The 13206-nt window shown below is 40.5% G+C and overlaps 1 protein-coding gene across 3 annotated transcripts in view; it reads right to left on the reverse strand.

Annotated features, from left to right (window-relative positions):
• Positions 1–13206, reverse strand: part of LIN7A (lin-7 cell polarity scaffold A) — a 144076-nt gene that overhangs the window by 77852 nt on the left and 53018 nt on the right. For all 3 annotated transcript variants that reach the window (XM_075344759.1, XM_075344760.1, XM_075344761.1), the window contains exon 2: positions 423–541. In XM_075344759.1, coding sequence (XP_075200874.1) covers positions 423–541 — 119 coding nt within the window. The remainder of the gene's footprint in view (positions 1–422; positions 542–13206) is intronic.

The following is a 13206-nucleotide window of genomic DNA, read 5'->3' on the forward strand; positions in this document are numbered from 1 at the left end:
CCCTCCTCTCCTGTTCTTGCCTACGTCACCTAGCAACCAGGCTCTCTACCACACCCCTCGAGTGGAGATGGAGGCTTCGCCCCCTCCTGGGATCCCCAGGGGTCCTCTCAAAGGTAAATGTGTGAGACCTGATCACTATGCGCCTGTGTAGTCACACCTCGGTCAGCCTTCTGGGTTACCTGTTTTGTACTGTCCCCAGCATGGGTGCAGTACTCAGTGGTCCCTGACCAGGTCAGGGGCGCCACACACATTCTGCAGAAAATAACCTGTCCAGATGTATAGAATCTATTTTCTACTGCTTTGACCAATAATTCAAAGATATTTACTTTTTGAACTGAGAAAAAAATGAATTTAAAAAATAATGAAAGGGTATAACTTCTAAAAACAATATTTTTTTCACATATATAAAACGCTTATCATACCTCCCTTATAGCGGTACAGAATTCACTTTGTAGAACTTTCTTCAAAGACTGTATCTTGTGAACTGGCACCTCTCCTGAATTCTCTAACTTCTCCAGCAATTCTATAGCTCGGGCAACATCTGAATGAGAAAAAAAACTATTATTATGCACAGGCAAGCAAATACAAAGCCCTTCACAGCAGACTGGCTCAAAGCAAAGGCGCTTGCTACTGACAATAGTTCCAGCATTATAAGCAGTGAGTTTCAGTCAAGAATTATAAATTGTCACTTTACTTGCAAAATTTAAAGGGGTTGTTCACTATTACCAGATATGACATTTCAGACTTAGCACATAAAATGTTTATTTATGCAGCATATCTAGGTTATCCCCGCACTCACCACCTGTCAATTTTGCGTTTTTTCCTCCCCTTCTTCCAAGAGCCATAACATTTTTATTTTTCAAATAATATAGCTATATGAGAACTTGTATTTTGCAGGATGAGTTGTAATTTTGAATGACACCATTCATTCTACCACATATATTATTGGAAAACAGGAAAAAAATCCAAATTGCAATTGCACAATTGTTTTGTGTTTTTTATTTACCATGTTCACTATATGGTAAAGCTGACCTACCTGGCATTATTATTATGATTCCCCAGCTCAATACAAGTTTGTAGATCCCAAACCTGTATAGTTATGTAAGAGGTGCAAAAAAATTGTCAAAAAGAAAGAATTACGCTTTTGTCGCCATTTTCCGAGTTCTCAAATTTCGGGATCTGAGGCATAGCGATGGCTTATTTTTTGCATCTTAACCTGCGGTTTTTAATTTTACCATTTTCGGGTAGATGCAATGTTTTGTTCGCCTGTTATTACATTGTATTGCAATGTTGTGGCAACCAAACAATACGTAATTGTGAAGGTTTTATTTTTTTTACTCACTATGCCTTTTACCAATCAGATTAATTGGTTCAATATTTTGATAGATTGGGTATTTCTGAACGTGGCAATACCAAATATGAGTGTGTATATATATATATATATATATATATATATATATATATATATATATATATATATATTATATATATATATATATATATATATATATATATATTTATATATATATATATATATATATACTAGCTGTAGTACCCGGGCGTTGCCTGGGATAGTAACTGTCTCTCTGTCTCTCTCCCAGTCTCTGTCTGTGTGTCACTGTCTCTCTGTCTCTTTCCTTGTCTGTTTGTGTCTATGTCTCTGTCTCATTCTTAATATCTCTGTCTGTATTTGTATCAGTCTATCGGTCTCCATCTCTGTGTCTGTCTGTCTCTATCTCTGTGTCTGTCTCTGTGTGTGTGTTTGTCTCTTTCTCCGTCTGTCTCTTTTCCGTCTGTCTTGGTCTGTCTCTTTCCAGGTCTGTCTCTTTCCAGGTCTGTCTCTTTCCAGGTCTGTCTCTTTCCAGGTCTGTCTCTTTTCAGGTCTGTCTCTTTCCCGGTCTGTCTCTTTCCCGGTCTGTCTCTTTCCCCATCTGTCTCTTTCCAGGTCTGTCTCTTTCCCGGTCTGTCTCTTTGCCCGGCTGACTCTTTCCAGGACTGACTCTTTTCAGGGCTATCTCTTTCCCGGTCTGTCTCTTTCCCCGGCTGTCCCCTTCAAGGGCTGTCTCTTTCCAGGGCTGTCTCTTCCCAGGGCTGTCTCTTTGCCCATCTGTCTCTTTCCAGGGCTGTCTCTTTGCAGGGCTGTCTTTTTCCAGGTCTGTCTCTTTCTTTGTCTGTCTCTTTCCCCGTCCCCAACCATACCCCCCACACGACAACCCATTGGCGGTCTGTGATCGCGTCACAGGTCCGCCGATGGCGACAGGGAACGACGAAATTACCCACCAGAGAGTATTAAATAGTGCTACCAGAGTTTGACAGAGTGATCTAACTAGTTAACAGGCAAGGGTGGATCGGAAATTTAAGGGACAAATACGACCTTGGACATATAGCTATGTGGAAGGTTATAAAGGGGTTAACATTCTACTTCTGAGAGTGGCAAGATAACAAAGACCCAAGTTCAGAGCTTTGTGATTCATGTACTTGATTTTCACAGATGAAACACGTACGCACTAAAGTCTGGTACTATTCACATATCTGTGTTTTTTGTGGACCGTGTAGAAGACAAACTCATGAAGACATGTTCATTTTTAATTAGAGGCACAGATCAAAATCTATGGATCCGTAAAAATCAAAGTCAGCACACAAATGGAAATAAGTGCATGGTATGTGTGCTATCTGTGATTAACATTGAAATAAAAGAAGTTTTGAAATTGATTTTTTTCATAAGTGAAAAGTACTGATTGTAAACACAGACTATGCACTGATGAAAATCAAATCCTAAATAGTAAAGAAACTTGGACTGTTTTTGTTTGCATATTTCAAAAATCACAGATCTCGAATGTTAATATAGTCAGTCTTGTGAGCCTCTTAAATGCCTCAGGATTTCAAATATGCCTGGTGGGAGAAAAGATAGTGCATGTAACTTCTTCGAAGTGTCTCATGGTGCAAAACACTACAAAATAAGCGGTGTCCAATCAAAAGGCTGCAAAAATAAAACATATTCAGTGATGCCCCATCAAGTAGAGCGGAAGAAAATCAACTTCTCTGTTAATGTGCCATCACAGGAAGTGAGACAATCGCAGGCAGGATCTGCTCTGTCACTGCTCTGAGTTGGAAGAGATGAGTGCAAGGCAGAACAAAAAAAAAAGTCCTAGATAACCCCTTTAATGGTGAGATCATAATATTACGACTATAAAAATGTGAGGAAAAGCACATGTCAACTTTCTCTAAAATTATAAAAGTGCTTGAAGATACCAGCCAAAAACCTTGGGCCGCAATATAGAGTGATTTTATGACAACATGGACCTTTCTGATGACCAGGCTTGTTCTGTAGGTTTGTGCTACATTTTGTATTTTTTAGCTCTTGTTTAGTGATATTGGGATGCTCAGAAAGAAGGACACTAAATAGATTGAGGCGCTACTGAATAAAGTAGTGTGAAGCACAGATTAAAGAGCTTTGAGACTGCACTCCATGCCGGTATAATTTAGTAGTACTAGCATTTTTCACACTTTTTTACATATAAGGGCTTATTCAGACAAACAAATTACAACTTTCAATGTCCAAGTTGGGGTCATTGTGTAAAATATACATATTTTATTCTAAGCAGAATATAGAACACATTGTAAGATGACAGATATACATTTTTCATTTTGTCTGAAATAAAAAACAAATTTAGAAATTGATGGCAGCAAAACATCTAAAAAAATGTTGGGATGGGACAAGGTTAATAAGAATGGAAAAACAGCTAGAGAGTTAATTTTCAGCTATCATTGTTTATAAAAGAACATGCTAAAGAGGTAGAGTCTCTCATAAGCAAAGATAGTCAGAGGTTCACCAATCTGTGTCTAAAAATGTGTCTAAAAAGTATGTCACAATTCAAGAAAAATGTTCCTCAACATAAAATTACAAAGACTGAATATCCCACCATCTATAGTACATAATATTATGAAAAGATTCAGAGATTCCAGAGAAAGCCATGTGCACAAAGGACAAGGCTGATGGTCAATATTGGATGCTCACGATTTACTGATCCGCAGGCAGCGCTAAATTAAAAAAGAGGCATGATATGGTCAAGCAAATCATTGCATGGGTTCAGGAATATTTTCAGAAATCATTGTCTGTGAGCACAGTTTGCCGTGCAATCCAGAAATGCAAAGCTCTCATACATCACAACAACCCAGAAATACTGCCGACTTCTCTGGTCCAAAGTTCATTTAAAATGGACTGAGGCAAAATGGAAGACTGTTCTGTAGCTTGATTATTCAAAATTTGCAATTCTTTATTGCAGCTACAGATGCCCTGTTCTGTGGACTCAAGCGAAGAGGGACCATCCAGCTTGTTATCAGTGCAGGGTTCAAAAGCCTGTATCTCTGATAGTTTGAGGTACTATCAATGCTGAGCATTATATAGGATTCATATGCTCCCATCCAGACGTCTATCAGCTGTGAGTCAGCATAACAAAGCAGCGTAGAGATGAAGAAGTTGCTCTGTCAACGTGACATCATCAGAAGTCGCAATATCACTGGCAGGGCGCTGAGCAGCATTAGTAATTAGTTAGAAACTGCCTGCCTTTAAGATCATATCTCCATTGCATAAAATAGGCAAAGTCCCGGATAATGCCTTTAAGAAGACACCAGTATTACTGTAGTAATAGCATGGTAATTGGATGACCCCTTCCTTGATATGATGTACCATTACATCACAGAGCGGGTGTATGTGTATGATGTGAGCTAACATGTTGATCCTGCTCCATTTAGGGCAGATGCACAAAAAAATGAAATTTTAATCACCCTTTTTGCCCAATTAAAAATTAAAACAATAAAAGCATAAGCATATTTATTAATGCCACAGGATTGTAATGCTTCAGCATCGTGTTTAAATCATTGACATACTTTTTTTCACTGGGTATTTGTCAATACCTCCTCAGGAATAAAAAAAAGCTAAAACAAACTCATATGATCAAAGTGGATTTCCCATAGAAATTAACAGAAAGGACATTTTCAAAGCATTTTTTAAGTGTATTTTTAGTAGGATTTTGGGGAGGATCTAATACAAAATTCTTAAAAAAAAGAACAGCCACGGGATTTAGGCCTGTAAAGCCCCATCCAGAGGTCAGATTTTTAGATATGCAAGAAAAACGGAGAGACTCTTCAGTGATTTTCATCAGTTTCATCTGATTTACATCAGTTTCAGCAGTTTTTTTCCTGACAAAGTTGCTCCATCTTCTCCTGTCAATCAATGAAAAATGCACAGCACACAGATAGTATCCGAGTGTTTTCAGATATTTTCACTGACATAGACTTTCATTGGCAATTTTGATCGGCCACTAGGATCATTATAGACATGTCGCCATGATTTCATATGGACCACTCTGTCTAAGGCCCCTTTCACACGTCAGTGATTCTGGGACGTTTGTGCTTTTTTTTTAAACGTACCAGAATCACTGACATACGCAGACCCATTATAATGAATGGGTCTGCTCACACATCAGTGATTTTTTACTGCACGTGTCTCCGTGCGGCGTACCCGCGTGTCCGTGATTGCAGCACGGAGACATGTCCATTTTTTTCTGGCATCACTGATGTCCCACGGACCACGCAGTGGTGTGGTCCGTGAAACACGTGCCAGAAAAAAACGTGCTTTTAAAATAAAAATCATTTTTACTCACCCGGCTCCAGCGATGTCCTCTGCAGCCCGTTCTCCCTGCTGCTTCTGAGCCGGCTCATTACTGTCGCGCATATTCATGTTGCACGACACAGCCGACCCGGAAGCAGCTGCTGCGGGGGTCAGCGCCAGTCGGATGCTGCACCGCGGGAGCGATCAGCACCATGGAGAGCGGGAGCGAGCGCAGGTGAGTTAATCTCTAAGTGCAATCACGGGCCACGGAGAACGGAGCCCGGATTGCACTTAGACAACCCACGTGTGCCGGAGGGACATGTGCGTGTTTTACACACCAGTGAAAAACGTCAGTGTTTTTCACTGACGTGTGAAACGGGCCTAAATAATAGAATCTGAAATGTGAACAGCCCCTTAGATTGTTAGAAGTACAAGCGAAGAAATTGGATAGTACTCATATGTGAAAAACTCTCCTGTGATTTTGGCCTAACTCAGCACTATAGAACCTTTTATATAGTGAGGCTTCATTCAGATATTCATGATTCGTGTACATATTCTATGTGTGGTTTTCATGGATAGAACACATACCCATTGTGGATTTGGTCACTTAGCCCTGTTTTTCGTCTTTCAAAAAATAAAAAGGAGACATATGAGATTTTAATTTGGTTCACGGATGCAAATTGTACATTTAAGTCAATGGGTCTGTTAAACCCCCTTCACGACCGACAGATTTTGCGCTTTCCGGGGTTTTTTTTGCCATTCTTCTTCCGAGAGACGTAACTTTTTTTATTTTTCAGTCAATATGGTCATGTGAGGGCTCGTTTTTTGCGGAACGAGCTGTATTTTTAAATGAAACCATGAGTTTTATCATATAGTGTACTGGAAAACAGCAAAAAAATTCCAAATACGAGAAAAATTGCAAAAAAAAGTGTGATTGCACTATTGTTTTTGAGATATTTTATTCACTGTGTTCACTATATGGTAAAACTGATGTGTTAGGCCGGTTTCAGACGTCTGTGTTTAATCAGGTACCAGTCACATGCATGGTTATGGTCATATGCGTGTCACACGTGTGACATCTGTGTTTGTTTACGTGTGACAGGTACCGGAGAAAACACGGGTCTGTGAAATAAAAAGATTTACCATATTTACCTGTTTTCTCTGGCTCTGCTGCCTCCCGCTCCTGACCACCGCTCATTATATTCATCGATTATTCATCGCACTCAGGACCTGGAAGCCGCAGCAGCACTGGGGAAAGTACCAGGCACAGCACCGCCGAGGACAGCACCTCGGGGACAGGTGAGTATTCTGCAATCACAGGGACATCCAAGAGGTCATCGAAGTTCCCAATGAACTCTGATGACATCCTGATGACACCCCCGTGACACCCGCGCTACAGATTCACAGGTTCATCAGAGTTCATTGGGAACTGTGATTAGTCCACGATGCTGTCCCCGCGATGCTCCGGCTTCCAGGTTCTCAACACACACTGAGCACATATACACACATATGTATACACACAAAGCAGACACACATGGATACACCGAGCACATATACACACATAGTGCACATACATGTATACACTGAACACAGACACACACACATACACTCTGCTGTATACTCACCCAGCGATGCGGTCCCCGTCACTGAAGTCCCCAGCGCGATCCCTGCTTCCAGCTCCACAGGGCAGTGAATATTCAGTAAGTATAATGAGCGGGGGTCAGGAGACAGAGACAGTATCGCTGGATACAGGTAAATATAGAAAATCTTTTTATTAAAAAGACCCGTGTTTTCTCCGGTACGTGTCACACTGATGTCACACGGATCACATCAGTGTGCGGTCCATGTGACACCCGTGCTACCGGTGATAAAATGGACATGCTTGCGTGTGCGCGTGTGGGGCCACATAAGTGTGAGTAACAGCAAATAATTACATGGGTACGTGTGGCATCCGTGTTAAAAATGGATGTCACACGTACCTGAAACACAGATGTCTGAAACCAGCCTTAGTGTGATGCCAGGAGGTCGGTGCGAGTTCGTATGCAGAGGTTTACTTTTATCTAAGGTTTAAAAAGAATTCAGAATTTTGTATGAATTAGTGTTCTCATTTTTTGGGATCTATAGCTTAGTAACAGCTTATTTTTTGTGTCTCAAGCTGACATTTTTAACGGCACCATTTTTACACAGATGCTACGTTTTGATCGCCTGTTATTGCATTTTGCGCAAAATTTGTAGCGACCAAAAACCATAATTTTGGCTTTTGGAATTTTTTTGCCGCTACGCCATTTACCGATTAATTGATTTTATATTTTGATAGATTGAGCATTTCTGAACATGGGGATACCAAATGTGAGTATATTTGTTATTTTTTTAACCCTTAAATTTTCAATGGGCGAAAAGGGGGCGATTTGAACTTTTAGGTTTTTTATTTTTTTTTAATTTTTCAAAACTTTTTTCAAAACTTTTTTAGTTTTATTTTATCAGACAGCGCACTCTAATATTGTACTGTAGGGCAGTGCTCACCAGGACGTTTTTCTCATGCTGATTTGGCATGAGAAAAAAAGAAATTGCTGCATGCTGCTATTTACAGCAGATATCGAATCATATGCATCCATCCATGGGTGCATGTGAAACATCGGACTGCATTGATGTCATCCAAGTACAGTCCGATATACACAGAGGCAGACAACGGAGAACATGGAGAAATTAATCCCTCCATTTTCTCGGCACTTTGCTTATGATAGAATCAGAGCACAGTAGAATGACAGTCGACTCACACTCAGAGCAGAACTTGAGCCGAGTGTCATTGACATATCGCATCTGAATCATCACCATTGTGAGCGACCACTAATGGTATTATAAGAGAAGGTTTTACATTCATTTTTTTTGCATACCATAAAAACAACTAATAGAAAAAAACTCATCAAAAATGGATACAAACCAGATAAGATCTAATACAATGATGAAAAACATTATGTTTTTCCAACTGAATGAGCACTAAAGGACTCTATGGTTCCTGCTGGGCTTGATTATGGCTCCAGAATTTCAAACAGCAGGAATATATGCCCCTGCAGATTGCAATATTTTTTAGAGTATATTCCCACAATGAAGTTTAGTGAACAGAAGCAAGGAAACAGTGGACATTCATTTTTAGTAAAACGACCACCATACATACACATACTGTAGTATTAGAACAGGACCAGAAATAGTGAGTTAAATAAAAGTGACATTAATATTTTGTAGATCCTCCTTTTGCAAAAATCACAGCCTCTAGTCGCTTCCTGTAGCTTTTAATGAGTTCCTGGATCCTGGATGAAGGTATATTTGACCATTCCTGTTTACAAAACAATTCCAGTTCAGTTAAGTTTGATGGTCGCCGAGCATGGACAGCACGCTTCAAATCATCCCACAGATGTTCAATGATATTCAGGTCTGGGGACTGGGATGGCCATTCCAGAACATTGTAATTGTTCCTCTGCATGAATGCCTGAGTACATTTGGAGCAGTGTTTTGGATCATTGTCTTGCTGAAATATCCATCCCCTGCGTAACTTCAACTTCGTCACTGATTCTTGCACATTATTGTCAAGAATCTGCTGATACTGAGTTGAATCCATGTGACCCTCAACTTTAACAAGATTCCCGGTGCCGGCATTGGCCACACAGCCCCAAAGCATGATGGAACCTCCACCAAATTTTACTGTGGGTAGCAAATGCTTTTCTTGGAATGCCGTGTTTTTTTGCCTCATGCATAACGCCTTTTTGTATGACCAAAAAACTCAATCTTTGTTTCATCAGTCCACAGGACCTTCTTCCAAAATATAACTGGCTTGTCCAAATGTGCTTATGCATACCTCAGGCGACTCTGTTTGTGGCGTGCTTGGAGAAACGGCTTCTTTCGCATCACTCTCCCATACAGCTTCTCCTTGTGCAAAGTGCACTGTATTGTTGACCGATGCACATTGACACCATCTGCAGCAAGATGATGCTGCAGGTCTTTGGAGGTGGTCTGTGGATTGTCCTTGACTGTTCTCACCATTCTTCTTCTCTGCCTTTCTGATATTTTTCTTGACCTGACACTTCTGGGCTTCACAAGAACTGTATCTGTGTTCTTCCATTTCCTTACTATGTTCCTCACAGTGGAAACTGACAGTTTAAATCTCTGAGACAACTTTTTGTATCCTTCCCCTGAACAACTATGTTGAATAATCTTTGTTTTCAGATCATTTGAAAGTTGTTTTGAGGAGCCCATGATGCCAATCTTCATAGGAGATTAAAATAGGAGAACTACTTGCAAGTGACCACCTTAAATACCTTTTCTCATGATTGGTTACCCCTGCCTATGAAGTTCAAAGCTCAATGAGGTTACAAAACCAATTTATTGCTTTAGTAAGTCAGTAAAAAGTAGTTAGGAGTGTTCAAAACAAGAAATTGATAAGGGTTCCCATACTTATGCACCTGTCAAATTTAGTTTAAATGCAGATTGCACATTCTGTTAGTTCAATAAACCTCATTTCAATTCAGAAATATTACTCAGTCCATCAGTTATTAGATATATGAAACTGAAATAGCTGTTGCAAAAACCCAAATTATTATAAATAAAAACATTTAACATTAATAGCGGTGCCCAAACTTTTTCATATGACTGTATATAAATCATGTCCCAGTCACACACAGCATAATAAATGACGTGAGTCATGTTACATGATATGTAGCTCCTTATTTTGTACTCTTTCGAACCGTCCGCAGCAGAGAACACATCCGTACGTACCCGGCATGTAATGGCTTTTGACCAACAGGTCTCTCAAATTCTTCCTTCTTCTGGCAGTTAACAGGGGCCGATCTGTCAGAACATTCCTCAGGCTCTGGTCCATTTGTAAAACTGACCAGTGCTTGTTGAGAATCTGTATGATCACTCCCCACTGGTTATTAAACATGGAGATGAAGCGTATCTGAGGCAGAGACGAATCCTCCCTATGCCCTACAGACAGTAGTTGTGTACGTGGAGTACTCTTTGCTCTCCGATAACCCTTCCTGATACTCCCTGATACTTCTGTGGCTATAACCTCGATCTAAAAACCTATCACGCAATTCTCCTGCCTGATGTTCAAAAGACTCTTCCGTTGAACATATCCTTTTTAATCTTAAAAATTGACTGGCTGGGATTGCTCATATAGTAGACATTGCGTGAGCAGATGAGGCATGAAGTAAAGCATTTACTGCAGTGTCCTTTCTAAAAAGGTCTGTCTGAATGGAACCTCCACCTGCATTCAGCACCCTAATGTCGAGGAAGTTGATCGTCTCCCCATCTTTCTTGTAGGTCCGTTTGGGAGCAAGGGGTGGAAACAGGAAACATGTTTTGGCGCAGCTTGATGCCGCTGGATCGTCAGGTTGGGGACAATGTCTCCAAATGGCCTAAATTGAAAATTGACTTTTTCTCCATTTTTGTTAAATATTATACTCCTCTGATTTTCTCCATTTTTATTGTGTTTATTATTCTTGTTTTTAATTGAGTGTTTTTTCTCTTTCTTCTTTATCTTTAATTATACGGTATATGGTTGGACTGCCTGGGATGTTGGTTTATCATCTGTATGAGTTATGGACATAAATTGAAATCATGGACCTGATATCGCTATATATGCCATCCATCAATCCTGCCTGTTATATAGGTAATGTAATTGTTCATATTTGGTGATATTGAATTTCCTGCTTTTTTATAACATTATATGGATTTATAGCGTCATATACTGTATATGCAAGCTGAATAGATCTGCTATAATAGATTGCACCTATTTGAATGAGGAATGATGGGTCCTATTTTGGAAGAGTGGGCTAGAAATATGGAGCTGGCATGTGGAGATGTACATTCTCTGTTTTTATGCTATATGTCTCCTGAACAATGTATGCCAAATTTCCTGTCCCGCCAGGGCTCGGTCAGAAGAATGATGGAAGCAGAATATTTGAGCCGTTCACGGTTCTCCCTGTGTGTTCCCACCATGTCAGCCTCCCTGGAGGTCTGGCGAAATGACTTGATTCATAAGATTCAGATTCCTCTTTCAGAGATTTCCCTCAAGTCGTTGGAATCTCAAATCCCCTTTTTGAATCTGGCCAGGTGGGAGGGATCGGGCATTACAGTGCTGGCGGATCTATACTCTGATTTGGGTGTTAACCCCTTTAATGAAATAGTACGGGAACACCCCTCTTTAAAGGGCTGTTTCTATCAACACATCCAAATTAGTCATTTTCTGGCCTCTAAATTTCCTCCAAAGTCGAATCCTCTGTTACCTACAACAAAGGCTTTGGTATTTAAAAAGATAATTAAATCCAAAGGTATCTCCTCGACATACAAATGGCTCAATAACCCCCCCGAAGAGCAAAAATCTCCTTATATGAATAAATGGGACGTGGAGTTGAGTGTCTCTACCTCTCCTTCAAACTGGCACTCGGCATCAGCAAATATCCAAAAATATTCCAAGTGTATAAATCATCTGGAGCAACTGAAAAAAGTACACCTGCGATGGTATCGGTCCCCAGCCAACTTAGCACAGTTCCTCCCAAATTATTCGCCACATTGTTGAAAGGGCTGCCTCCAAAGGGGTACTCTTGGTCACTGCTGGTGGGCTTGTCCCAAGGATTTCTCGTTCTGGTTGGAGGTGTTTGGCCTGATGGGTGAGCTGACAGGCAATCCTATTAATCCGAATCCAGGTCTGGCAGTGCTAAACGTGGGTATAGAGGAGTTCTCTTGGGAATCCAGGGGTTTATTAGTTCACATTCTAGTAGCTGCCAGATATTGCATAAGTTTGCACTGGAAATCCCCAAAGACGCCTACATTAGTTGAACTATATAACCGAATTAATCTCCAATGCCAATACGAGTTCTGTCTGGCTCACTCCATCCGCGCCAAAAACAAAATACTTCAGATTTGGGACACGTGGCTAAACTCTGTATATGCATCCCCTGTCAGGCATCTGTTTCCAGGGCAAACTGTTGATAATTAAAAATGGGTCAAATAGGGTCAAAGAGAGTGTTACGCAGGGAGTTCACCCATACCACATGTCAATATTCAAGGTGTTTAAATCTCTGTGGTTGTTACTGCTCGGGCTACCCCGAAACGCCATCCAATTCCCTCCCTCCCCCTCCCCCTCCCTGGTTGCTTCCTTGCAACCATCCATGGTTCTCCCCCTCTCCCCCACCTCTCTCTCCCCTCCCTTTTCTTGTCTTCCTTTCTTACTCTCTGGTTCTGGTTGTTTGGATCCCTCGTTTTGAGGATTAAAGAGTAAATTGGTAGGTTGACTCTATACGTATTGGGTATTGATTAACCTAAAAAAGTTGCAACTTGCATCAGACATGATTGGTGGTGGTGTGACAGGAAATGTGAATCATAATCAAAGGTGATACTACCACGTGTTACAGCGTTGTCCTCTTTGTGTATTATTGCCAATGATACCTGAATTTCTCCTTTTTGTAATGTAACTTCCTACAATAAAAATTGATTGGATTAAAAAAAAAAAAAACAATGTATGCCCCCTTCTTTACCCGTAATGAACATTGCATTATTGCGTGTTCAGGAGGGAGGTGTTCATGTGTAGATTT

The sequence above is a fragment of the Anomaloglossus baeobatrachus genome, chromosome 4, assembly GCF_048569485.1.
Source record: "Anomaloglossus baeobatrachus isolate aAnoBae1 chromosome 4, aAnoBae1.hap1, whole genome shotgun sequence".
In the NCBI taxonomy this organism is placed as follows: domain Eukaryota; kingdom Metazoa; phylum Chordata; class Amphibia; order Anura; family Aromobatidae; genus Anomaloglossus; species Anomaloglossus baeobatrachus.